Source organism: Dendrobates tinctorius, unplaced genomic scaffold (genome assembly GCF_039654945.1).
Source record: "Dendrobates tinctorius isolate UK_male_01 unplaced genomic scaffold, ASM3965494v1 ptg000231l, whole genome shotgun sequence".
NCBI lineage: Eukaryota > Metazoa > Chordata > Amphibia > Anura > Dendrobatidae > Dendrobates > Dendrobates tinctorius.
In genome coordinates, this window is record NW_027361898.1 from 8522754 (window position 1) to 8550000 (window position 27247).

Below are 27247 nucleotides of genomic sequence, written 5' to 3' on the forward strand. Positions count from 1 at the left end.
ATGATGATGAAGACGACAATGAGGAGGATGAAGACGACAATGAGGAGGATGATGACCAGCAGAAAGCACCACCTGGCAGCCTGAAAAGTCACCAGCAGGCCTCGTGCAGCGAGCTCCCTGCCAGACAGGCAACATTGGCATCTGGTCGCAGTTCTGCTGGCTCTGGGGAGGACAGTGACAACAGCGGCCAGGGAGGGGTGCTAATGGCGGAGATAAAGCTCCAGGAGTCCCCAGTGTGCATTCAGAACTTCCATCTTGGTGATGATTTACCAGAGGAGGCACCTGGGGGCCAGAAGAAAAAGGCAAAGACCACCAAACCAAAGCTCCAGGAAGTGGCGAGTTATGTATATGCCCCCCTCCCTGTACCCCCTGAGTCAGCTGCAGGGTCAGCTGACTGTATAAGCCCCGTTGCCCAGCCCGGGTTCTGCTGTGGATCCGGGGAGAGTACAGAGCACGGTAGTGAGGCGCAGAGCTCTGTCTCTGTTTGCAGTAGCGGGGACGTAGCAGCAGGTGCATCAACCGAGAGGCTAGACAGTGAGGGTGGCCCTGTGGCGGAAATACGGTTAGGCCACGATACTGTGGTACGCTCCTCAGTGGGAGGGGGGGGAACGGCCCAATATCGGGGGCAGCCCCGGTAGCCTCGGTGCCCCTGAATGCTATTGCCGCTGATCACTTAGTTGAGAGGCGGCCGCAGTTTGAGGGGGCTGTCGGGGCTGGGCGTTCCGATCCTCCCAAAATCCTGTTCTGTGTTGGCGCCGCTGGTCAGCAAGATCTTGATATGAAGGATCAGCGGCGCCTCACGGCGGCAAAAGATCAGCGGCGCCTAGTGAAGCAACGGAAATTACCAACTGATGATGCGGAGGGCACCCGTAAGTCCAGGGGTGAGGTCGCCTCCAGTTCTGTGGAGGAGACTGAGCCCCTTGTGCCTGATGATGTGGAGGTCAAAATGTCACCCCCTGTTGTCACTGGTCCAGCAGGAGAGAATGTGGTGGGAGGTGTGGAGGAGGAAATTTCTTTGTCTAGTGGTGTGGTTGCTGGTTTGGTGGAGAGTGAGGGTGTTATGGAGGTGGATAATAGTGATACTGTTGGTGTTGATGTGGTCACTGGTACGGGTTCCCCCTCCCCGGTGGTGGCAGTACCCGTTATTAGTTGTGCCGCTGTCACCTCCGGGGGAAATAGGGAGTCCTCCTCGTCTCCGGCCTCTGGGGACGGCATGTTGCAGCGGCGTCTCCTGGAGGCTCTAAAGAAGGGGGAGAGATCACTAATGGTAGAGGGTCGAGAGGTTGATCTATCCTTCTGGATAGAGAGGCATGGCCTCGGGGCCTTCCGAGAGCAAAATGGGGGAAATACAGTGTGGTCCCGTCCGACAGTCGGGCCAGGGAGTGTGCGTAGGAATGTGGTCCGTCTTCAGTGGAAGGGCAGTGATGCGTGTCCTCCAAGGTCTAAGGTTGTGGAGCTCCTGTTGAAGATGGCTTCAAGGCTATTGACATCTACGCCTTGATACATCCCTATTCCACGCCTGAGTTTGATGTCAGCTTTGTTCGGCCAGAGGGGCTTGAGCTCTTCTGGTCGAATTATGAGTTAGCAAAAAATGAGCCCGGCTGGCGAGACTTTGCCATCGAGGCGGTGTCTCGCCAAAATCAAGTCAAGAAAGTGACCGTGATGACTTGTAACAAGTCGCTTTCTTGTTATGACATCATGACGTGGCTTGACAGATATGGAGAAGTGGTGGAAATGCCAAAGAAAAATCGCGATGAGCATAGTATCTGGTCAGGGGCCTGGACGTTTATGGTAAAACTTAAGCGTTCAGGTGGTACGGTTGCCCACATTCCATCATCTGCCTTCCTGGGTAGGGATCGTATCCAGGTCTTCTACCAGGGGCAAACGAAGCTTTGTCACAAGTGCGGCGACCCCACACACTTCAGTGCAAACTGCACTGTGCAGAAATGTGCATTGTGTGGGGATATCAGCCATCTTGCTGCATCTTGTGTGGAGATTAGGGGCCACCTGTGTGGTGACTTAGGTCACCCATTCAGCCGTTGTCCTCGCTCCTTCGCTAATGCAGTCGTGACCCCGGTGGGAGAAAGCCGTGAGGCTGATTCTGCTGGGGAAGGGACTAGCAGGGGTGAGAGAGCTGAGGGTCCAAGGAGGAAAAGCAAAAAAAAGACGCCTGTCCAGCTGAGGCGTCTAGACAAGCGCAGACAGGAGAGGGAGCTGGGCGAGCCCCGGGCTACTGCGGTGACCCCTGTCCTGGATGCCAGTCATGCTGCTGAGGCCCCGAGGGATGATGAGTTGGATGAGGAGGAGCCACAGGGAGGAAACTGCCACTGCCTCGGAATCCTCCCATTATGAAAGTATGGATGAGGATAATAGGCAGTGGATAGACGACAAGCGTAAGCTCGGCACCAAAAAGAAGAGAAAGAAGGGTAGATAAAACATCATCTTCTGCTCTGACCAAGGTACCTAAGGAAGGAAAAACTGACTCCCCTCTGGTTGGTCTTTCTAACCAGTTCCAATCCCTTCAGAACATCTCTTCCTCTGAGGAGGAAGCTGAGGGTGAGGTTCCAGCTTCGGCAGAGCTTACAGGGGGTGCCCGAGTCTCCTTCTTCTGGGAATGTAAGCTCCCTGGAGGGAGGGACTGGCCCAGAGTCCGGAGACGAGGACGACAAAAAGAAAAATCACATGGGAATGGACACCTCTGTGTTATTAAAGATGGGGAAGGATTCCTCCTCTGAGGCAGAGGACAAGGGGAGTGGGAAGAAGAATGCCATCTAACTCAATCACCAATGATGGTGGTACCCACTCCGTTGACACTGGCGTCCATTAATGTCGCCAGCATTAAGTCAAATACAGCCAGATTTGCGGCCTTTGATTTTCTCAGCCATGTTGAAGCTGACATTTTCTTATTGCAAGAGACCAGACTGCCAAACATGGCAGATGTGTTCAAAGCCAAAAGGGAGTGGAGACTCGGGCCCTCTGTATAGCGGAGTGGCGGTCCTTTTTACTGCACCGGTGGAATGCCGACGGGTTATTGAGTTAGAAATGGGGAGGTGCCTGATCTTAGATGTCCTCATGAAGGGACAAGAGCTCAGGCTCATTAACATCTATGGTCCCCAATCTAAGTGGGACCGGAAGTGTCTCTTTATGAGGATCAAGCCCTACCGTTTTACAAGTCGGCAGGTTGTCTTTGGAGGGGACTTCAATACTGTCACGAGGCCCCTAGATAGAGGAGGTTCCAGAGACAAGCTGACTTATGATAGTGTCTCCCTTAATTGTATAGCTAGTGAGGCTCGCCTGGTGGATGTCCACATTCGGCACACCCCAGTCCACGAGGGGTTCACCTATCATAGAGGTAACTGTAGGTCCAGAATAGATAAAATAAAACCTAAGGAGGAAGATGTCTCTTCAGCAGTGTCTGTTGTTGAGGTGGAGTTCTCCGACCACTGTTTAATTTTGTTTTCTCTGAATGTTACAGAGACCCTCCGGATGGCAAGAGGCTTTTGGAGGCTCAATTCATCTCTCTTGGAAGAAGCGGATATAAGACAGTCCTTTGAGGATTTTCTTCACAGCCAGGTACCCTTATTGGATCTTTGTAGTAGTAAGTCAGAGTGGTGGGAGATGTTCAAGAAAAGGATGGCGAGATTCTTCCGCCAGCTCTCGAGCCTCAGGAGTCTGAACAGGTACCGCCTGTATCAGGGTCTGAGGAGGAAACTCGAGCATCTTGTCTCAACTGGAGGTAACCGCGAGGAGACCTCCAGAGTGAAATCTTTGCTCATGAGGTGTCAGTACGATAGACAGGCAACTTTGTTTTTTTTGAGAGGGATTACGGGAAGTATCGCTCGCCCGACTCTTACAGAAACTGCAAGATGTCAGTGAATAGTAAAGTGGTTACAGGACTGGTCGACACTACGGGGTCCCTGAGGCGATCCAGATCAGGGATCCTGGAGGTTGTCAGATCCTTCTACTCGTACCTCTTGGGGAAGAGAGATCTTGATTGGGATGAGATGTCGGCTTTTCTGGCTGAAGCCGTTCCCGAACCAGGGGTAGACCCCTCTCTTGACATTTTGACAGAGATGGTCAGGGAAGAGGAAGTTAAGTTGGCGATTGAAGGGCTTGCCCCCAAAAAATCACCCGGTCCAGATGGCTTAACATCTGAGTTCTATAAGACCGTTAAGGACGCTTTGGTTCCCCTCTTGACTGAGGTATTCAATGAGTGTCTTTCCTCGGGCACTCTGCCGAAGTCAATGAGGAGGTCTGCCCTGATCATCTTGTCAAAGGGTAAAGACCCATCCTGCATTGAGAAATGGCATCCCATAGCGCTTCTCAATGCAGACAGGAAGATTCTGGCAAAGGTGCTGTTTAATCGGCTGGTGAAATTTGCATCTCGACTCCTTTCGGAGGCCCAGCATTGCTCTGTTCCAGGTCGCAGCACATTTAGTGCTGTGCTTGGTGTCCAGGAGGCGGTGGAGCAGGGTAGGGCTGGTCACTGGAAGGGGTACATGCTGAGACTGGACCAGGCAAAAGCGTTTAATCGGGTTAACCATGAGTACCTCTGGTCTGTCCTTCTGAGATATGGCCTGCCGGGGGGGTTTGTCGATTGGCTTAAAACCTTGTACGGTGGGGCTGAGAGTTTCCCGCTTGTGAACGGTTGGATTGGCAGCTCTTTTGAGGTTGGATCTGGTGTTCGCCAGGGTTGTCCCTTGAGCCCGCTGCTGTACGTGTTTGCAATTGACCCACTTCTTAGGAGGGTGGAGCATGGACCTTTGGCCGGGATCAGGATCGACCGAGCAGCACCGGATAAGATCTACAGGATGTAACTCAGGATCAGTAATGTAATGTATGTACACAGTGACTGCACCAGCAGAATAGTGAGTGCAGCTCGGGAGTATAATACAGGATGTAACTCAGGATCAGTAAAGTAATGTATGTACATAGTGACTGCACCAGCAGTATAGTGAGTGCAGCTCTGGAGTATAATATAGGGTGTAACTCGTGATCAGTACAGGATAAGTAATGTAATGTATGTACACAGTGACTGCAGCAGCAGAATAGTGAGTGCAGCTCTGGTGTATAATACAGGATGTAACTCAGGATCAGTAACGTAATGTATGTACACAGTGACTGCACCAACAGAATAGTGAGTGCAGCTCTGGAGTATAATACAGGATGTAACTCAGGATCAGTAATGTAATGTATGTACACAGTGACTGCACCAGCAGCATAGTGAGTGCAGCTCTGGAGTATAATACAGGATGTAACTCAGGATCAGTACAGGATCAGCATAGTAATGTATGTGCACAGTGACTGCACCAGCAGAATAGACAGTGCAGCTCTGGAGTATAATACAGGATGTAACTCGGGATCCGTACAGGATAAGTAATGTAATGTATGTACACAGTGACTGCACCAGCACAATAGTGAGTGCAGCTCTCGAGGATAATACAAGATTAACTGTAACTCTTCAGTGTATTATTACTCACTTGCTGCAAATCTTTCTGTGCCCAAGCTATGCTCACAGGAGATACAATCAGGATCAAATTTTGGTCTGTAAAAAAATATATATAAAAAATTCAATAAAAAATAAATATGATGAAAAATAAGAAATGCAATACAACTACTCCTTAATCTTCTTTAATATTCTGCATAGAAAATGCTGAATGACTCATATAGTCATTGATTAGTAGTAACAGAAAATCCCCTTTAAAAGGACGTTATCAAAGAACCTCACATTAGGTAGACATTGGACAAGGTGCTGCGCCATTGTGGCCAAGTTATAGTATTAGGAATGTTAAACTGGCAGGGCCTTCCTATTCACTATTGGGGTCCAATTGTTTCCAATTTATGCAAATTCCTGTGATCTAAACATCATGGACTCCAGCCTGATACATGGTAGAAACCTATAGGGACAGGGAAAAGTATTTGCTGCAGTGTCTGAGCATTGTTTGACTGGATACAACTGTAGCAGACATTCAGCTTTTAGAAGTTTTCAATCTTCACAGACAAGAATGTTCCAATTTCCTGACAGAAATCAGATATTTTCCAAACGATGAAGAATATAGAGATAAAGCATATTAGAAAGCTGCAAAATTTTCATCATGCAATGGTTAAGCTGAAATATGTACAATGATTAACTTCTTCCGAAAAAAGTACGTAATAGTACTACCTATGTCAGGTCCACATGTATGGTGCGGTCTTAGGAGCTGAGCCTGCACCCCATCCAGCAGCAAAAGTGACTGTTAAACAGACCTTATATGCAAGTAACAGCAACAACCGTGGTATTTAAAAGGCACAATGTGATTGCGGGGCTATTGATCAGTTTGACATGTCAGCCATGGGTCTACAGAGTGCTCCTGTCACCTGGATCCTAATCCTCCTATGAAACCCAACCTATGGCTGAGCTTAATAGCAGAACGTCAAGTTAAATTCTTATTGCAAAACTGCGGCACTGCAGTCTACAAAACAAACAATCCCAGGTTCAAGGATGTTATAATGTAAATTAAAAAAAAAAACAAAAAAAAAAAGTTAAAAATAAAAACTGAAAAATTGGAATTACTACTTTTTACCTGATTTAAAAATAAAGAAATGAAAAAAAAAAAAACTGTTAGTAATTGCTGCAAAAAAAAATATCCAGAATGGTCTTTACTTGGTCATTACACCTCTGAAAAAAATGCGAAAAAAAAGCAATGAAAAATGTTGTACGGTATGTAGCCCTCCAAAAAAAACAACTGTTTCTTACACAGCTCCATTGACAGAAAAATAAAAAAAAGCTATGTGTCTAAAAAAAAATGGTCATATAAACCAATTTATTTAATAAAAGAAAATAACGACTTAAGAAACAAACAACAAAAAAAAAAAACTATAGAGGTTTGTTATTGCAGATATCAGACTGACCCGGAAAATCATACTACTACAAGGGTCACTATTACTACACAATGAATACTGTAAAAACAAAACCCAAAAAGCAATGGCAGAGTTTCTCTTCTTCCCCACCATGTCACTCTACTTGGAACTTTTTCTGTTTTTCAGTACATTGTATGGTAAAATGAATGATGTCATTCAAATCTACAACCTGTCTCGCATAATAACAAGCCATCAAATGGCTATGGGAAGGGACATAAATAAAACTTATGGCGCTTGGCAGAAGGGGAGGAAAGACAATGCAAAAATTATAATTGCAATCGTCCTGATCACAGCAAACTATCCTAATCCACTGCGAGTTGCGCTGCGTTGTGATGAGATCAGAAGTGAAGACAAGGAAGAGATAGAGACCGGGCAGACTAAATTCCACTAAATCCAGAGGCCTTGGGGTCAAGTAAACACATCTGATCTGTGGCCCATCTCACAAATATATTAGAGCTGATAAATGATCAATCTGCAGGCTTGGAGTTACACTGCGGACCACCCTACTGTAAACAGGCGGACGGGATGTACTGTCACTGATCATATAATTTATAGAGGGAGCTTCTGCATCCTGTCGCCAGGGTCCTTGAATTCCATCCCAGCCATATTTATACCTGTACACAAAAGATGTGACTATGAGGTTCCCAATTAATGGTGTCTTCTTGTCTTTAGGTCTGTAACACTGCATTCATACGTCGCGGGGTGTGGTTTTTTGTTTTTTTTTGGTTTTTTTTAAGTCACAGCAAAGCAGCAGTGTTTTTGAAAAAAATAAAGGCAAAAATGATAATTTTTCTGTGTTAAGTATCACAAGACAGTATCTCCGCCTAAGCCCGGGGTCATACTTGCGAGAAACTTGCACGAGTCTCATCTCAATAAGCGGCACTGCCGCCAGCACTCGGGACCGGAGCGCTCAGCTGGAGAGCAATACATGCAGCCGCACACTCCGGTCCCGAGGGCCAGCGGCAGTGCCGGATATTGAGATGCGAGACTCATGCGAGTTTCTCGCTAGTATGACCCCGGCCTAAAGCTCAGTCATTGCTCTGCAAAGTTCTAATACATTTTGTGTTTACATTTTTCACTATTTTCAAGACCTCTGCTTGCGGTCAGTGAAAGGAAACACTATAATGCTTCATAAAATACCAATCACAGCACAGTGCAGTTTACTATAAATATATGGAGTCCAGACAATCCAGGACTCTAGTGTGATACATTTCACCTTTGCTGATACAATGTAACAAACAGGGACAAGACAGAAAAGGGATTTATGTTCCTGGTGAATAACTGGAAGTGGTACGGCAAAGCTGGAAGTTAATCTATCCCTCTGGATGGATAAACAGCCGGCCACATTGACTACCACTTATCGTGGTAACAAATCTAGGAGTAAAGGCTGCTTTATGTGAACCATCTACAAGAAACAGAGAGCAGAGAACGAAACAAGGCGACACTCACCTGCAGTGCTGCTTTCCACATTCTCCATTATATCAGGACTTCACAAGATCGACCTGAGAAAAACAAGAAACATCTTCATAGATACATCAGACATGGCGGCCTCTATTCATCACTCTATGGTGCAGATGCAGGTCTGAGGTTCGATTCATTATCGGCACTTACAGGGGTCTCAGGCAGGGCTACAAAGCAAGGTGCAATGCTCTGCAAGGCCTGACACCTTTCTATCATAGTGATACCCGAATTAGTCCCATGTATAAGTAAATGCAACATAAAGCATATTATAAAGACCCTAACATGAGAAGCATGACTAAGACCATACATAAATGCAAAAGTGAACAAATTTATTCAAAAATAGATAACAACATATAAAAAGTACAGTTCAAAGAATGCGTGCAAGGTTAAGAACCAGACAAGAGGAAAAATGGGCCGGGAGTTATTGGTCCCAAGGGAAAGTACAATTCAGATGGGCATGTATGAAGAAAAGAGGAGTAGATGAATAAGTTCTGGTGCAACTTCTTAAAGTGCTGATTTGTTAAATGCACAGCAGAAATATACCACAAATGGACCAAAAGTGAAAAGAAGGTACGAGTAACCACTGCATATTAACCCTCCGTCAGGCGCAATATAGATTCTCCTCAGTTCATGCGCAATGTGCCTGACAAGCACAGGTCAGAAAACCACCTATAGTAGCTACATATTTCAATTTCAGGACTATAGAAGTAGTCAGTGACCTTCATAGGAATGTATTAAAAGAGATTACACCAAATCAGATGCAAAAAAAAACATTTATTAACCATAAACTTATTAAAACTAAAAGTACCACTTTTCGGTAGTACCGCCAAATAGACTCCAGTTATCTTTACTTAACTATTGCTTAAATATAAAATTATGGAAAAAAACTTAAAGGATATTGCACTTAGATGTTACTTAATTATTTTCTACTCATCTTCAGTGGTTTCAATTGCAGCAGAAGCAGCACAGGTACACTTAGAAAAGCAAGGCTGGCAGACGAAAGTTGCATGGGAAAGGCAGATTGATTCTTTACATATTTTGCAGTCATATTTAGAAAGCCTTCTGAAACCAGATACAAATGAGCAGGTAGTACAACTGCGTCTTTTAGAAGGTAGAGTCGGTGTTTGTTCTGGAACGTCCTTGGGACGTCCTTTGTATTTTTATCTTTGCCCAAATAATAAGCTAGATCTGTGTCTGTTTCCTCTGTATCAGTGTCATCACCATCCTGCTCTGTTCCAGAATCAGTGTTACATTCTGCTACCTCATCTTCAGATGAAATGTCACTAGATTCCTCTAAATCCTCAGTTACTGCTGGTTCTTCCTCATCATCTTCTAACAAAAAAATCTTCATTTCTTCTAAATGAAGGGGTTTAGATGAATCATACTGTTTTCTGGCCATTGCAGCAGAAAATCTGAAGCAAGAGATAAAGAGTATGTGTTAGGGCGCAATGTGCCTTAGAAGCCACCCTCCTTTTGTCTAAGAAAACAGTACTTATGTACACTAACTTAGCATTAATCCTTCATAAAACAAGCTAAATACACAATCGTGATGAATAAAAAAAGAAAATACTAACCTTTCAATTTGTGTTGAAATCAGGCGCAATGTGCCTGAGAAGCCAAAGTGTTGATATCTGCTCACTAGAAGGTCTGCTGAGTCACTGTGATATCAGGTTTCACAGAGCCTGTAGAGTCAGGAGATAACTAGGAGGGGTGGGGTTTTCTGATAAGTGGGCAAGGAGAGAGAAGTGAAACTAATTACTGTGTGCCTGTCAGATCTATTGCGCCTGACGGAGGGTTAAATGTACTTAGCTTCCTCTTTCACCATGATTACACATGCCATTACATTTACTGCTCCACTAATTCTCACTCTCCTTCGCTATCCCCACATCTCAATCTCTCCTTCCCTCTTACCTTCCCACCTGACCTCTTCTGCCAACCTGCTCCTCAATCTCTGATCTCTCCTACTAAAACATTAAACAGGCCGGCCTCTCTCCTTCTCCCACCTGCTCTTTCTCTCTCTGCTTCTCCTCACTGCTGGCGACATATCTCCCAATCCTGGACCCGCACAGCGAATACTTCTCATTAATTCCCTCTCCTATCGCTCCCTACCTAATATGAACTACCGCAATCTCTCCTACATAAAACCCGTGCCCTTGACGCCCACCCCCTCGCTCCCTCTCTCTGGAGCACTCTAGAACGCCTGATCCATCTGCAATAAAGCTCCATGTGATTTACAACCTCTTTACCTCTCACATTTTTCCCTCCTGGGCATCAAAAAAACATGGCCCACATCCTCCTACACTGCCTCCCCTGCTGCACCGTGTTATGGCGGCTTCCACTTCACCCACACTCCTCGCGCTACCAACTCACCTTCAACCTTATCTCAACTCTACCATCCATCATCCTCCCTTCTTTTGAAGCCCACTCGGTCGGCATCTACTCTCCCTCCAACCGCCAAGTGGCCGTACTATACCGACCTCCAGGCCCAGCCACTGCCTTTATTGACCAATTTTCCATGTGGCTTCTTCACTTTCTCTCTACTGACATTCTCATCATCATCATGGGTGACTTTAACATCCCCACTGACACCCAACAGTCAGCAGCCTTCAAACCCCTGTCGCTTACTTCATCTTTTGGACTTACTCGGTGGTCTTCCTCAGCCACTCACACAGACAGACATAGATTAAACCTTATCTTCACCCAATTCTTCTCCCTAAATGACCTCACAACCTCAACTCTTCCCCTCCACCACCATCTACTCATGTTCTCATCACTGTCCCCCTCACCTGTCACCCATGTCCAGCAACTAGCACACCCTCACAGAAAACTTGCATATCTAGAGCCTGACACACTCTCCGACTCTATTCTACCACTCACATCCATATCTTCACTTCATGACACAACTGCCATAGCTTTCTACAATGCCACTCTCGCATCAGCGATAATAATAATAATAATCTTTATTTTTATATAGTGCTAACATATTCCGCAGCGCTTTACAGTTTGCATACATTTTCATCATTTTCTACAATGCCACTCTCGCATCAGCGATGATAATAATAATAATAATCTTTATTTTTATATAGTGCTAACATATTCCGCAGCGCTTTACAGTTTGCATACATTTTCATCACTGTCCCCGATGGGGCTCACAATCTAAATTCCCTATCATTATATTTACCTTTAGTCTTTGAAGTGTGGGAGGAAACCGGAGTGCCCGGAGGAAACCCACGCAAACACGGGGAGAACATACAAACTCCTTGCAGATGTTGTCCTTGGTGGGATTCGAACCCAGGACCCCAGCGCTGCAAGGCTGCAGCGCTAACCACTGAGCCACCGTGCTGCCCATGATGATCTCAGGCATGGCAGAGTGTGACGAATCAATAGACAACCCTGGCTCCACAGCCTCACTAAAAACCTTTGGAGAGTGTCCAGGGTTGAGGAGCTACACAGGAAGAAAACCCATTTAAGGCCCCATCACACACAGCGAGATCGCTGATTTTGTGATGCAACAGCGATTTCGCTGTGACACGCATCAGCGACCGGCCCCCCCGCCGGGTATCGCTGATCGTGCAGGAATGTCCTGAGCCATTTTGTGATCGTTGGTCTTCCGCTGGACAGCATGCATTGCTGCGTGTGGCAGCGGGAGACCAGCGAGCTCCCAGCACTGTAAGCAGACGATGGGAGCTGGTATCCAAGGTAAATACTGGGTAACTAAGCTCGCGCGTCGCTTAGTTACCCGCTGTGTACCATGGATACCTGCATGCTCGCGCTGGGAGCTGGAATCCAAGGTACACAGCGGGTAACTTAGTGACGCGCGCAATTAGTTACCCGATATTTACCTTGGTTACCAGCTCCCAGTGCGAGCACGCAGGTATCCAAGTTACACAGCGGGTAACTAAGCGACGTGCTCGCTTAGTTACCTGATATTTACCTTGGATACCAGCGTCATCGCTGGTCCTGATCGCTGGTGAAATCTCCCTGTTTGACAGCTCACCAGCGATCATGTAGCGAGGCACCAGCGATCCTGACAAGGTCGTATCGTTGTCGGGATCGCTGGTGCATCGTTCAGTGTGACGGGACCCTAACAAGATGATTTCACTGCATTCAAATCAGCTCTCATCTCTACTAAACAGCCATACTTTACATCCCTTGTATCTTCCTTATCCTACAACCCCAAACAGTTATTCAAATCTTTTAACTCCCTGCTGTGCCCTCCACTGCCCCCTCATCTCTGCTGATGACGTTGTCAAACACTTCAAAAATAAAAATCAATCAAACAAGGCAAGTCTTTACTGTTTGACCACCACAACCCCTTTGTTTACCAGACCAATGCCATAACCTCCCTTTCCAAAATCACTGAAGTAGAGCTTACTTATCTCCAAATCATATCTACAAATCACACCTCACCACTTGTACACTTGACACCATCCCATCTCCTTCCCAACCTCACTACCACACTTATCCCATCCCTAACCCATATCTTCAACCTATCGCTAAGTTCTGGTACCTTCCCTTCTGCTTTCAAACATGCCACAATCAAGCATATCCTCAAAAAGTCATCCCTCGATCCGACCGCTATATCCAACTGCCTCTCCATATCGCTTCTCCCATTTGCTTCCAAACTACTTGAGCAGCATGAATTTTCTTCCTATCTCTCATCTAACTCTCTTTTCGACAATCTGGCTTCCGCCCCCTACCATTCCACTGAAACTGCCCTGACCAAAATTACTAATGACTTAAGGCCCCGTTACATTTAGCGATGCACCAGCGATCCCGACCACAATATGACCCGGTCAGGATCGCTGAAGCATCGCTAAATGGTCGCTAGTGAGCTGCCAAACAGGCAGATCTCACCAGCGACGCAGCGATGCTCGGTGGTCGTTACTCACCTGTCAGACGCAGCGATGATGACCGTCTTCCGCCCGCGTCCATGGCTCGCTTGTCGGCGCCAGCAGGAATCCGACGACGAGAAATGGACCAGGACGATCTTGCGCGATCAGCGATAGCCAGCGAGGGGGCCGGTCGGAGGTGAGTGTCAGATGTAGCGATATCGCTATGTGTAAAAGGCCCTTTACTTACAGCTAAAACCAACAGACAGTTCTCTATACTCCTTCTACACCTGTCCTCCTTCGACACAATTGACCACTGCCTCCTACTAAACATCCTCCCCTCCTTTGCTGTCAAAGACCTTGCCCTATCCTGGATCTCCTCATACCTTTCCAACTGCATATTTAGCGTCTCCCACACTATCTCCTCATCCCGCACTCTCTCAGTTGGAGTCCCCCAAGGCTCTGTCCAAAGACCACTATTCGTCTCTATCACCTTGGTCTGGAACAACTCATTAAGTCCTATGGCTTTCAGTACCATCTGGATGCTGATGACACTCAAATCTACCACTCAGGCTCAGATGTCACCTCTCTGCTGTCCAAAATCCTGGAGTGTATCAGCCACATCCTCCTTCTTGCTTCTTCAATATCAATGTGGACATATCTGAACTTATTCCTCCATCTCACATATCTTCCCTACCTGATCTATCCATCACAATAAATGACATCACACTTTCTCCTGTACCGGAAAACTGCTGCCTCCAGAGTAACCCTCGACTCTGCCCTATGCTTCAAACCGCACATCCAAGCTCTCGTCACCTCCAGCTCAAAAATTTAGCCAGAATCCATCCTTTCCTCATCCCTCACACTACCAAAATGCTTGTGCATGCCCTCATCATCTCCCGCCTTGAATATTGTAACATCCTCCTCTGTGGCCTCTCCAGACCATCCTTGACTCTAGTTCATCTCTCTCTCCGCTACTCCTCCATTTCCCCACTTTGAAAATTCCTTCATTAGCTCCCAATTTCCCAGCACTAACCTTTCTTTTCCATACATCTCCGAACTAATCTCCCATTATCTTCCCTCACGTAATCCCCAAGACCTCCTTCTCTCCTCCACACTTTTTCATTCCTCACCCAATCGCTTTCAAGACTTCTCCCAAATATCCCTCATCCTCTGGAATTCTGTGCCCCAACATGTCTGTGGTAGATTCGGATCCTGCAGACGAAACCTGAAAACCCATCTGTTCAAGATAGCTTACAACCTGCAATGACCACTCTGCCACCTCAACACCACCAGAACCACTGCAACCCCCCAACATACTGTCTCCTTCCCCATCATCCTGTAGAATGTAAGCCCACATGGGCAGGGTCTGCTTACTTCTGTACAAATCTATCATTGTTAGTTTGTCTACTGTAAGTGATTTATATTTTGTATGTAACCCCTTCTCATCTACAGCACCATGGAATCCATGGTGCAATATAAATAAATAAAATGAATTAATGAATGAATGAATGAATGAATGAAGAAAAGGAAAAGAAACCAACTGACTTGCTCCAATGGTTTCAATCAGTCCAGGAGAATGTGATCAGCGCTACTGCAGGCGCTCAGCCAACACAAAGGAAGAAATTATCTAGCTCCCAGTACCCCAAGTTTACATAAAACATATAATTCTATATTTGAGGTAGAATATAAACAGGTAAGTGTCCAAATATATATTTGAAAACATGTGAAACTATAGTCCACCATGGAAAACATATAGGAACATAAGGGCAAGGATAATATGGTTACCTGCATTATTTTCCAATATACATTTATTAATAATAAGAATTTTATTTTTATATAGCACTAACATATTCTGCAGCACTTTACAGTTTGCACACATTATCATCACTGTCTCCGAAGGGCTCACAATCTAGATTTGCCGGAGTACCCGGAGGAAACTCACGCAAACACGAGGAGAACATACAAACTCCTTGCAGATGTTGTCCTTGGTGGGATTTGAACCCAGGACCCCAGCGTTACAAGGCTGCAGTGCTATCCACTGAGCCACCGTGCCGCCCTGGACACTTTGGACACTTACCTGTTTTTAATCTACTGGAAATAAACAATTACCATATATGTTTTATCACGACTTGGCTTCCTGGGAGCTGGAGAATCTCTTCCTTTTATAAATAAAATAAGGTTCAATACTCAAAGGTGCATGATACCAGTAATAATAATAAAGTACAAGTATAGAGTGTATGTAGTGGTGGCATTTCCACTCAACAAGGATATATGAAGACAGAAATGTTGGACATCCAACATATATAAAGGGGTGATTGGAAAAATCACACACAGCACAGAAAAGCTACATTAACTATGAGGCTATGTGCGCATGTTGCGTATTTGCTATTTGCTTGCAGACATTTTGGCAAGGTTTCGATATCTCTTGGGAGCAAAAACTCTGTGGAAAAAAACGCTACGTTTTTGGTGCGTTTTTGCTTTCCTGTGCATTCAATGTGTCAAAAAAGCAGGCAAAAACACAAAAAGAAAGGACATGCTGCAGAAAAAAACGCACTGCAAATATGCGCGGAAATGTACTGATCATGTGCACAACACTTCAGGATTGTCATTGAATAAGCTTGGATAAGTATTACATTGCGATTTTGTACAATTTACGCGCAGAAAAAAAACAGCGAAAATGTATAAAATGCGCAACGTGCGCACATAGCCTAATGTAGTTAAACAATGTTACAGCATGGTACCAACCAAAGTAAAGGGGGACTACAAGAACCCAGCCTACCGGATGCGCGTTTCACATGGCGTGCTTCATTAAAGGATGCTCTGCGTGGCCTGACACCATTCTATCAAGGTAATACCGAAGGAAGATGAAGCCTGCTGGGAGAAACATTCTTCAGGTTGGCCGGGCACTTGTAGTCCCCTTTACTTTGATTGGTACCATGCTGTAACATTGTTTAACCCCTTCACCCCCAAGGCAGGTTTGCATGTTAATGACCAGGCCAATTTTTACAATTCTGTCCCTTTATGAGGTAATAACTATGCAATGCTTCCATGGATGTGAAAAAGACGGAAATTTGGTGAAAATTTTGAAAATTTCATAATTTTCCAACTTTGAATTTTCATGCCCTTAAATCACAAAGATATGTCACTTGAAATACTTAATAAATAACATTTCTCACATGTTTATTTTACATCAGCACAATTTTGGAACCAAAATTTGTTTTGGTAGGACGTTATAAGGGTTAAAAGCTAAACAACAATTTCTCATTTTTACAACACCAATTTATTTTTAGGGACCACATCACATTTGAAGTCACTTTGAGGGGTCTATATGATAGAAAATACCCAGAAAATACCCAAAACTGACACCATTCTAAAAATTGCACCCCTGAAGGTGCTCAAAACCACATTCAAAAAGTTTATTAATCCTTCAGGTGCTTCACATGATTATGTGGAATGTTTAAAAAAAAAAAAATGAGCATTTAAACTTTTTTCACTAAAAATTTATATCAGATCCATTTTTTATTTTCCCAAGGGTAACAGGAGAAATTGGACCCCAAAAGTTGTACAATTTGTCCCGAGTACACGGATACCCCATATATGAAGGTAAACCACTGTTTGGGTGCATGGCAGAACTCGGAAGGGAAGGAGCGCCGTTTGACTTTTCAATGCAAAATTGGCTTGAATTAAGATCGGACGCCATGTCGCGTTTGGAGAGCCCCTGATGTGCTTAAACAGTGGAAATCCCCCACAAGTAACACTATTTTGTAAACTAGACCTCCCAAGGGACTTATCTAGATGTGTGGTGAGCACTTTGAACCCCCAAGTGCTTCACAGAAGTTTATAATGTAGAGTCGTAAAAATAAAAAATCATAATTTATTCACAAAACTGATCTTTTTGCCCCCAATTTTTTATTTTCCCAAGGGTAACAGTAGAAATTGGACCCCAAAAGTTGTTGTGCAATTTGTCCTGAGTACGCTGATACCCCATATGTGGGGGTAGACCATGGCAGAGCTCAGAAGGAAAGAAGTGCCAGATTTTACTGTTATGGTTTGCAGGTACCACGACCCACTCGAAGAGCCCTTGAGGTGCCAAAACAGCAGAACCCACAAAAGAGACCCCATTTTACAAACTATACCTCTCAATAAAATTAATCTAGGGGTGACGTGATCATATTGACACCATGGGTGTGTCACAGAATTTAATACCATTAGGCAGCCAGACGAAGAGACTCGGGAGGAACGGAGCGTTATTTGCCTATTCAAGGGAATGGGTCTGTGCACGTCAGTGTGTTTCCACGGACCGTGTGTTCATGGGCCAAACACGCTGACATATCCGTTTTTTAATGTCAGCATGGGCCATAAAACATCCTGCACACGTGCATAGGTATAACACAAATGGATGTCATTCATGTGACACGAATCGGCGCTGGGGAAGAAGAGTTACAGTAAGCGCTGTTCCCGGCAAATCGCCGGCAAAGCAGGGGAGAATAATGAGAGCTGTGTGTTCAGCACCCGGCGCCAGGGAACTGAACTTACTGCATCCCCTCTTCCCTGGCATTCGTCCTTGTGGTACTGATGTGGCACACGCGCATGCGACACGTGTGCCGCAAGTATTACACACACGGACACTGACATCTCCGGTACTGGAAATATCAGGACGTGTGAAAGATGCTTTATAGCGGGTTTTTATGTTTGGCAGCTGTCACACGCTAAAAGACGCTTTTCATTGCAAAAAATAGTTTATGCATCACCATATTTTGAGAGCTATAATTTTTCCATATTTTGGCCCACAGAGTTATGTGAGGTCTTGTTTTTTGCAGGACAAGTTGACGTTTTTATTGGTACCATTTTCGGGCACATAACATTTTTTGATCGCTTTTTATTCCGATTTTTGAGAGGCAGAATGAACAAAAAACAGCAATTTATGAATTTCTTTTGGACAAGGGGCGTTTATACCGTTTGGCGTGTGGTAAAATTCAGTTTTATTCTTTGGCTTAGTACGATTACAGCAATACTTCTTTATAACCTTTAAAATCTTTTTTATGTTTTGGCGCTTTTACAATAAAAACTATTTTATATAAAAAATAATTATTTTTGCATTGCTTTATTCTGAGAGCTATAACTTTTCTATTTTTTCAGTAATGGAAAAGCTGTATGGGGGCTTGTTTTTTTGAGGGACAAGATGACGTTTTCAGCTGTACCACGTTTATTTATATCTGTCTTTTTGAGTGTTATTCCACTTTTTGTACAGCGGTATGACGATAAAGCATTGTTTTTGCCTTTTTTATGGTGTTCACTAAAGGGGTTAACTAGTGGGACAGTTTTATATTTGTACATTTATTGTTTTGATATTTTTCATTCAAATATTTATTTAATGATAGAATATACAGTGGGGAAAAAAAGTATTTAGTCAGTCAGCAATAGTGCAAGTTCCACCACTTAAAAAGATGAGAGGCGTCTGTAATTTACATCATAGGTAGACCTCAACTATGGGAGACAAACTGAGAAAAAAAAAATCCAGAAAATCACATTGTCTGTTTTTTTTTTCATTTTATTTGCATATTATGGTGGAAAATAAGTATTTGGTCAGAAACAAAATTTCATCTCAATACTTTGTGATATATCCTTTGTTGGCAATGACAGAGGTCAAACGTTTTCTGTAAGTCTTCACAAGGTTGCCACACACTGTTGTTGGTATGTTGGCCCATTCCTCCATGCAGATCTCCTCTAGAGCAGTGATGTTTTTGGCTTTTCGCTTGGCAACACGGACTTTCAACTCCCTCCAAAGGTTTTCTATAGGGTTGAGATCTGGAGACTGGCTAGGCCACTCCAGGACCTTGAAATGCTTCTTACGAAGCCACTCCTTCATTGCCCTGGCGGTGTGCTTTGGATTATTGTCATGTTGAAAGACCCAGCCACGTTTCATCTTCAATGCCCTTGCTGATGGAAGGAGGTTTGCACTCAAAATCTCACGATACATGGCCCCATTCATTCTTTCATGTACCCGGATCAGTCGTCCTGGCCCCTTTGCAGAGAAACAGCCCCAAAGCATGATGTTTCCACCACCATGCTTTACAGTAGGTATGGTGTTTGATGGATGCAACTCAGTATTCTTTTTCCTCCAAACACGACAAGTTGTGTTTCTACCAAACAGTTCCAGTTTGGTTTCATCAGACCATAGGACATTCTCCCAAAACTCCTCTGGATCATCCAAATGCTCTCTAGCAAACTTCTGACGGGCCCGGACATGTACAGGCTTAAGCAGTGGGACACGTCTGGCACTGCAGGATCTGAGTCCATGGTGGCGTAGTGTGTTACTTATGGTAGGCCTTGTTACATTGGTCCCAGCTCTCTGCAGTTCATTCACTAGGTCCCCCCGCGTGGTTCTGGGATTTTTGCTCACCGTTCTTGTGATCATTCTGACCCCACGGGGTGGGATTTTGCGTGGAGCACCAGATCGAGGGAGATTATCAGTGGTCTTGTATGTCTTCCATTTTCTAATTATTGCTCCCACAGTTGATTTCTTCACTCCAAGCTGGTTGGCTATTGCAGATTCAGTCTTCCCAGCCTGGTGCAGGGCTACAATTTTGTTTCTGGTGTCCTTTGACAGCTCTTTGGTCTTCACCATAGTGGAGTTTGGAGTCAGACTGTTTGAGGGTGTGCACAGGTATCTTTTTATACTGATAACAAGTTTAAACAGGTGCATTACTACAGGTAATGAGTGGAGGAAAGAGGAGACTCTTAAAGAAGAAGTTACAGGTCTGTGAGAGCCAGAAATCTTGATTGCTTGTTTCTGACCAAATACTTATTTTCCACCATAATATGCAAATAAAATGAAAAAAAAACAGACAATGTGATTTTCTGGATTTTTTTTTCTCAGTTTGTCTCCCATAGTTGAGGTCTACCTATGATGTAAATTACAGACGCCTCTCATCTTTTTAAGTGGTGGAACTTGCACTATTGCTGACTGACTAAATACTTTTTTTCCCCACTGTATATTGATTTTTTTTTTTACTCACCTTCGAGACTTCCTGATCATACGCTGCGCATGACCGGGAAGTTTCTCAGCTCTGGTAACCCGGATGTCATGACAACATCGGGTTACCATGGCAGCGATGGGGACCCCACGTCACACTGCGGGGTCTCCGATCCAAAGGAAGAGGGCCTGTCAGCCCTCTCCCTGCTCCTGGAAGGCAGTGATCGTGTTCAATCGCAGTATTCCGGAGGTTAAAGTGCCAGGAGCGGTCCGTGACCACTCCTGGCACTTAGTGCCGGGTGTCAGCTGTGAGAATCAGCTGACATCCGGCCGCACACCACCCGTGTGTGCGGCCGATAGCTGAGACGTACTATTCCGTCCATGGTCAAATTGGCCCAGGGCACATGGACGGAATAGTACGTCTGATGTCAGAAAGGGGTTAATTACATTATAGTTTGGGAGCTTTTCTGTGCTCTGTGCAATTCCAGTCACCCCTTTATATATGTTGGATGTCCACCATTTTTGTCTTCAGTTATGTTTATTGATTATAACTGACACCACTTTATACTGTTTACAGGGTGGGCCATTTATATGGATACACCTAAATAAAATGGGAATGGTTGGTGACCCAGATTGGTGCGCTGAATTTGCAGAATGGGCAAAACAAAAATTGGAACAGGACCCACAGTTTACACAAAACATTATGTTCAGTGATGAGGCTAACTTTTTTGGGATGGCCATTTATATGGATACACCTAAATAAAATGGGAATGGTGACAGTTTTCTAGCGTAGGGTATCTTGCATTGAAATCTGCTGCAATGACCCGGGTACTGCATTCAGCAGACATCAACACAATTTCTATCCGCTCCTCACGTGTTAACCTCTGCAACATGTCAATGGCTGTAAACAAAGAGAAACTTGCAAATAACTCATGAAAGAATAAAGTTACATTAAAACCAAGCACACCATTGTTTTTCTTGTGAAATTCTCAATTAGTTTGATGTGTCACATGACCCTCTTCCCTTTGAAAAAAATAAAGTTGGATTCAAAATGCCTGACTTCAAAATGGCCGCCATGGTCACGACCCATCTTGATATACTAATGTGCTACAAACAGGAAGTTGATATCACCAACCATTCACATTTTATGTAGGTGTATTCATATAAATGGCCCACCCTGTATATTATTTTCATGGATTCCTTGAACTTCACTTTTTGTACATCTATATCTATTTTTCAATAAAGTTGTTCACGTTTCCAGTTATGTATGGCCTTTTCTATTGCAGTTGTGATGCTCTGCATGTCCTGACACCTCTCTATCATAGCTGCGATGCTCTGCATGTCCTGACACCTTTCTATCATAACTAGAGGGACATGTAGCAGTAATCTGGATTACAGATGTTATTCTGTGAGATTGGGCCAGACAGGCTAATCTTCTTTCACAACATACAAGATTTAGCGGACAATGACATTATTTAACCCACAAAATCTGAGTACTGAACAAAAGTTACTGTATACTGGAAACATTCTACAAGACCCACGAGTATGCCGGGAACACACCAAAAGACCCACCATATACCAGAAACACCCCCACAAGACCCACCATATACCAAGAACACCCGACAAGACCCGCCGTATATCGGGAGCACCCTATTAGACCCACCATATACCAGGAACACAACACAAGATCCGCCATATACCAGTAACACCCTACAAGATCCGCTGTATACCAGGAACACCCTACAAGACCCACTGTATAACAGGAATGCCCCACAAGACCCACCGTATATCAGGAACAACCCAAAAGACCCGTTATATACTGGGAACACCCCACAAGAAACGCCATATACCAGAAACACCCCACAAGATCTGCTCTATACCAGAAACACGTCGCAACATCCGCCATATATGGGGAACACCCCACAAGACAAGACATATACCGGCTACATCCCACAAGACCTGCCATATTCTGAAGCTATATATAGCACTGGTTTTAACCATTAGCTCAGGATTTCCTGAATATATTTTGTATATTGGCAATTAACATACATTCTTGCAGACATATCCCAACACAGGACTGTGCCAGTCTGGATAGAACATTCAAATTCAATATTTTCTATTTTTTGCACTGCCTCTCCTCCACGGTTTATCAGCATGTGGCTCTCAGGAAACAGAAGGCTGATCGCCATTGGTAGAAGGGTCCATGCTGGTGAATGACACACAAAGTGTACTAGGATTTGGTGCCCTCTACTGGATCACTCACATTACTACAATGTGTTACTTTATTTGGAGGAAGAAAACAAAAATCAGAACTTTCTCTTGAGCGACACCTTAGGGTATGTTCCCACAGTCAGAAAACCCTGCGGGTTTGACGCTGCATACATCCGCAGCGTCAAACCAGCAGCAACCAGATGTTACAGCATAGTGGATGGGATTTCAAGAAATCCCATGTTCACTATGTGTTCAGAAATGCCAGTGGCATCCCTGCATAAACGGATATGCGGTGCATCTTTCCAGACCGCAGCATGTCAATTTATGTTGCGGAGACGCTCTGTCTCTGCAGCATAAATTACCCATAGACTATCGTTACATGAGGTAAAACCGCATTGTCTTTATAGTCACATGCGTATTAAGTCTGGGAACGCACCATACTACGCATGTGAAGTAATTTAAATAATATCTAAAGGTACTGTCACACTTAGCGATGTACCAGCGATCCCGACCAGCGATATGACGCGGTCAGGATCGCTGGTACATCGCTAAGTGGTCGCTAGTGAGCTGCCACACAGGCAGATCTCACCAGCGACATCGCAGGGGACGGGGGTCGCTACTTACCTGTCAGACGAGGCGATCCTGCGTCCTCCCGCCCAGCTCCACGTGTCGCTCGTCCTCACAGCAGGAAGCGCTGCAGGAAGCTGACGACGAGAAACAGTCCTGAACGTTCTCGCGCGATCAGCGATAATCAGCGGGGGAGCGGGTTGTAGGTAAGTATCACACACAGCGATATCGCTAGCAATATCGCTATAACGTCACTAGTTATAGCGATATTGCTAGCGATATCTCTTAGTGTGACAGGCCCTTTACCATGTGTCACAGCTGGAAGTTCGCGTCCACTGCACTTCTCGCGATGAGTTGAGCTGACCACGAGAACTGCTGTGCACACGACTGTGGGGGTTAACTCCGGTCACTAGGCAAGTTCTCACGCTCAGCTGATCATGACAGCTGCAGTGCAGGTGACAACCGGGACAGAGTTATCTCCGGGTGTCATCTACAAGCTCTGCTGTGTATGGATGTCAGCCACCGTTCCACATGACATCGAGATGTAGCAGAGCTGGACTCATCGTGGGACAGTATGTATATCTTCTCGGCGGACAGGTAAGGTTATTGTTTCATTTTTATTTTATTTCTCTCACAGGAGATCGAAGGCTTCGGTGGAATAGGCGAAGCAGTAAGTATGGTTTACCGTAACTAAGATTATTAAAAGAGTCTATGTCTTTATTTCAATTAAAGGACTTTATTCTGGCTGCGTCTTTTACTTACCCTATATCTATAGGATTAGTAATGGATGGATGTCTTATAGACGCTTCTCCATTACTAAGCTGTGGGCTTGATGTCACCTGACAATACAAAGGTGATATCAACCCCACAAATATAAACCCCACTTGCTACCGCTACAGGGTAAGTGGGAAGAGTTGGGTAAAATGCCACAATTGGCACATCTTTTGATGTGCCAACTGTGGGGCGGCTGCGGGCTGCTATTTTTAGGCTCTCAGGCCTCGCCAGCCTGAGAATACCAGGCCGCGGCTGTCTACTTTTTCCTTGGCTGGTTAACAAAAATAGGGGGATCCCACGCCTATTTTTTGGAGGGGATCCCACTATTTTTGCTATCCATCCAAGGTAAGCAGACTGCTGCGGCCTGGTATTATCAGGCTGGTAAGGTTCATGGATATTGGATCCTTACCAGCCTGAAATACCAGTCCCAGTAGTCTGCTTTATTCTGTCTGGTTAACAAATATAGGGGGACCCCATGCCATTTTTTTAAATTATTATTTATTTATTAAAAAGGAGGGGACCGCTCTCTGTGTCGTGTACTTCTGACTGTGTCACAAGATTCACCACTATATAAATTAGTACACAAGCTGAGTTTCCGCACTTAATACATATGTGATTAGGCAGATAATGCTGTTATACTGCATCTAATGAAAGTGTATGCGTAATATACGCAGGAGTATGGAAAGACACGCTGCCGCATTTCTGTCTCAGTGGGTGAGCCGCGGGCATCGGTGCACACAGAGTGGCCATCTACTATGTTGTAATAGCTGAATGCTGCAGGTTGGACATTGCGGATGTACGCAGCGTCCAACCCGCAGCGCTTACTGACCTTGGGAACATACCCAAATATATCTGCAAATAGGAAATCACTTTTTTTCCTTCTTAGAAGCCAACTTTTAATTAGCTTTATTTCAAGTGACAAAAAAACGCATGCAATGAGAAAATGCATCTAAAACGCATGTGAAAAAAAAAATAAAAAATGTAGGTGACCTGCCAGTGACTTCAGATGCAGATTTGGTGCAGCTTTCACCTGCGTCAAATCCTGAGCAAATACTGAGCCATTCCTGATTGTGTGCACATACCCTTACAGTCACCTTGTCTACTTACAGTGTCTATTAGTTGCCATGAACAACTCTAATTTTCTTTGTACCTCTAATCTATGTACCTGAATGTGCTATAAAATCATCTGTTATGGGGCAAAGGTGAATTTCTGAAACTGCGTTGAGAAACATGTGATGGTGTCTCCGCGGCTTATATATTTGCATGTTTTACATATTTCCCATAAGGGATGGGAGCAGTGCTCTAGAATCACTGCGTTGAGAAACACGTGATGGTGTCTCCGCAGTGTCGGATGTTGATCTCCATGAGGTCAATCATCCTCCTTTTTTCATAGTCTGCTACTAGGCATTGCTCCTACTAGCCAGTTTCCTACTCCACACTGATAAGGGGCAATACCCCGAAACAGCTGTCTGTGGATGGATACCATGTTTTGGCATAGGTGGTTTCCTTCATTGGAGACTGCCCTTCCCGTGGTTGTTCCTTCCCGGTGAAAGACCTGGCTAGTCATTGCTTGCGTTGAGAAACATGTGATGGTGTCTCCGCGGCTTATATATTTACATCGGGAGATGTGACTGCTCTAACCGGCCTCCGGCGATACAATGACAGAAGGTAATAGCACCTGCAGTGTATGAGTGAGAGGGAGAGTCCTCCGAAGTTCATAAGCTGATCAGCTCCGGTTCTCAAGCAGCGGTGCTGTAAGCGAGAGCACCGGAGCTGATGAACTCCGGTAAACTCTCACGGTAGCGCAGTATACACTGCGGGAGCGATTACCTCCTGTCAGTGTATCGCCGGAGGCCGGGTAGAGCAGTCACATCTCCCGATAGGAATGTTCTACACGTGAGATCGCTATGGACACTCAGTATTAAATGGACTACATCGGACAGGATAGTATTATATGTTGTGTGAGAATCATGTGGGAATAGTGGATGAGGGCAGGTATATCTCGCCCAGATTCCTTTCCTATGTGGCCTAGTCTGGTCAGTATCGCACCTGCTTGCTAATGAATAATGGGAGGTGGATATAAAAGGATGCCAGGTGGTTGTGTGAGTGTCTAAGCCTGGGAACACAGAGAGCCTGTCTGTGTGAGAGACACACGTGAGTGAGAGCAGTGCCCACTGCAACTGTGGTTTGGCTGGACGGGAGAAGCCCGCCAGTTGGTAGTTAGGTTGTCCATTGTTTAGTTAGTGCCGGACAGGCAAGGATTTGTTTTATGTTTTATTTCCTTTTGCATTGCTTTCACCGTTAATAAACCTGACCCAGGGTCAGTTACACCCGAATCCCAGCTCTGCGCCTGAGTTTCATGCTGAACGCACGTGACCTTTGACCCCAGCAAAGCCGATCCCGGAGGGTTTTATCACATTGTGGTGGAGAACGCGGGCAACACGTTGCAAGCATGAGCATGGAGGACGTGGTGAAAGCGCTGGTACAGTCCACCGCCGTCCAGCAAGAAGCTAATCGGGTGATGATGGCCCAGCTGAAGGAGTTGGTGGACATGACAGCTACCGATCGTTCGCTTCTCCAGCAGGTGGCGCAGCGCCTGGCAAGCTTACCTGAGGTTAACCTGGAAGCAGAGTCAAGAGTGATTCACGTGAGTCGGTACTGGCAGAAGATGACGACCGAAGATGACGTCGAGGCATACCTGACCACGTTTGAACGGACGGCGGTGCGAGAAAAATGGCCGAAGGCACGATGGGCCGGCCTGATTGCCCCGTTTCTTTCCGGTGAGGCCCAAAAGGCGTATTATGACTTGGAACCTGAAGCTGCGCAGGACTTTGACAAATTGAAAGCCGAGATCTTGGCTCGGCTGGGAGTGACGACCGCTGTCCGTGCACAGAGAGTGCATCAATGGACTTATCAGCCGGATAAACCACCGCGGTCACAGATGTTCGACCTGATCCACGTGACGAAGAAGTGGCTACAACCCGAGGTGTTGACAGCGCCAGAGATAATCCAGAGAGTCGTCATGGACAAGTACCTGAGAGCTCTACCGCCAGCCCTGAGGAAGTGGGTAAGCCATGGAAATCCTACGATGGCAGATCAACTGGTGGATCTGGTTGAACGTTACTCCGTGGCGGAAGGACTCAGAGACGACGCTACCCCACCTCGTTCTTCATCATCTCCACGTGGAACCAGTAAGACTGTTCCAGGGAGTAGGGGAGATGGAAAAATCCCTAAGACAGTGGGGGAGGAAAATGGGACTGCCCGTACTGCGAGGCCGAGAGTAACGAACTATGGTCTAAGCAAGGGGCCCGTTAGGTGTTTCCGCTGCCAAGAGATGGGACATATTGCTGCGAACTGTCCGGTCACTACTGAACCCATGCAGTGCGACGTCACAGACTCTAAAAACCGCATGTCTATGGTTGCACGGGTAGTGAGTGTGAATGCCGGTCAAAAGGATGCGGAAAAACACTTGTGTGATTTAACTGTTGATGGCAAAAATGTGGTGGCATTGTTAGACTCAGGA

At 45.3% G+C, this 27247-nt stretch overlaps 1 protein-coding gene across 17 annotated transcripts in view; it reads right to left on the reverse strand.

The window, feature by feature from the left end:
* Positions 1-27247, reverse strand: part of EXD3 (exonuclease 3'-5' domain containing 3) — a 503600-nt gene that overhangs the window by 297240 nt on the left and 179113 nt on the right. For 14 of the 17 annotated variants that reach the window (XM_073556077.1, XM_073556075.1, XM_073556076.1 and 11 more), the window contains 2 exons: positions 8350-8402; positions 5481-5545 (listed from right to left, as the gene is read on the reverse strand). The exons of the other annotated variants lie outside the window; for them this stretch is intronic. In XM_073556077.1, coding sequence (XP_073412178.1) covers positions 5481-5545; positions 8350-8377 — 93 coding nt within the window. In that variant the 5' untranslated portion in view covers positions 8378-8402. The remainder of the gene's footprint in view (positions 1-5480; positions 5546-8349; positions 8403-27247) is intronic. 17 annotated transcript variants of the gene reach the window in all.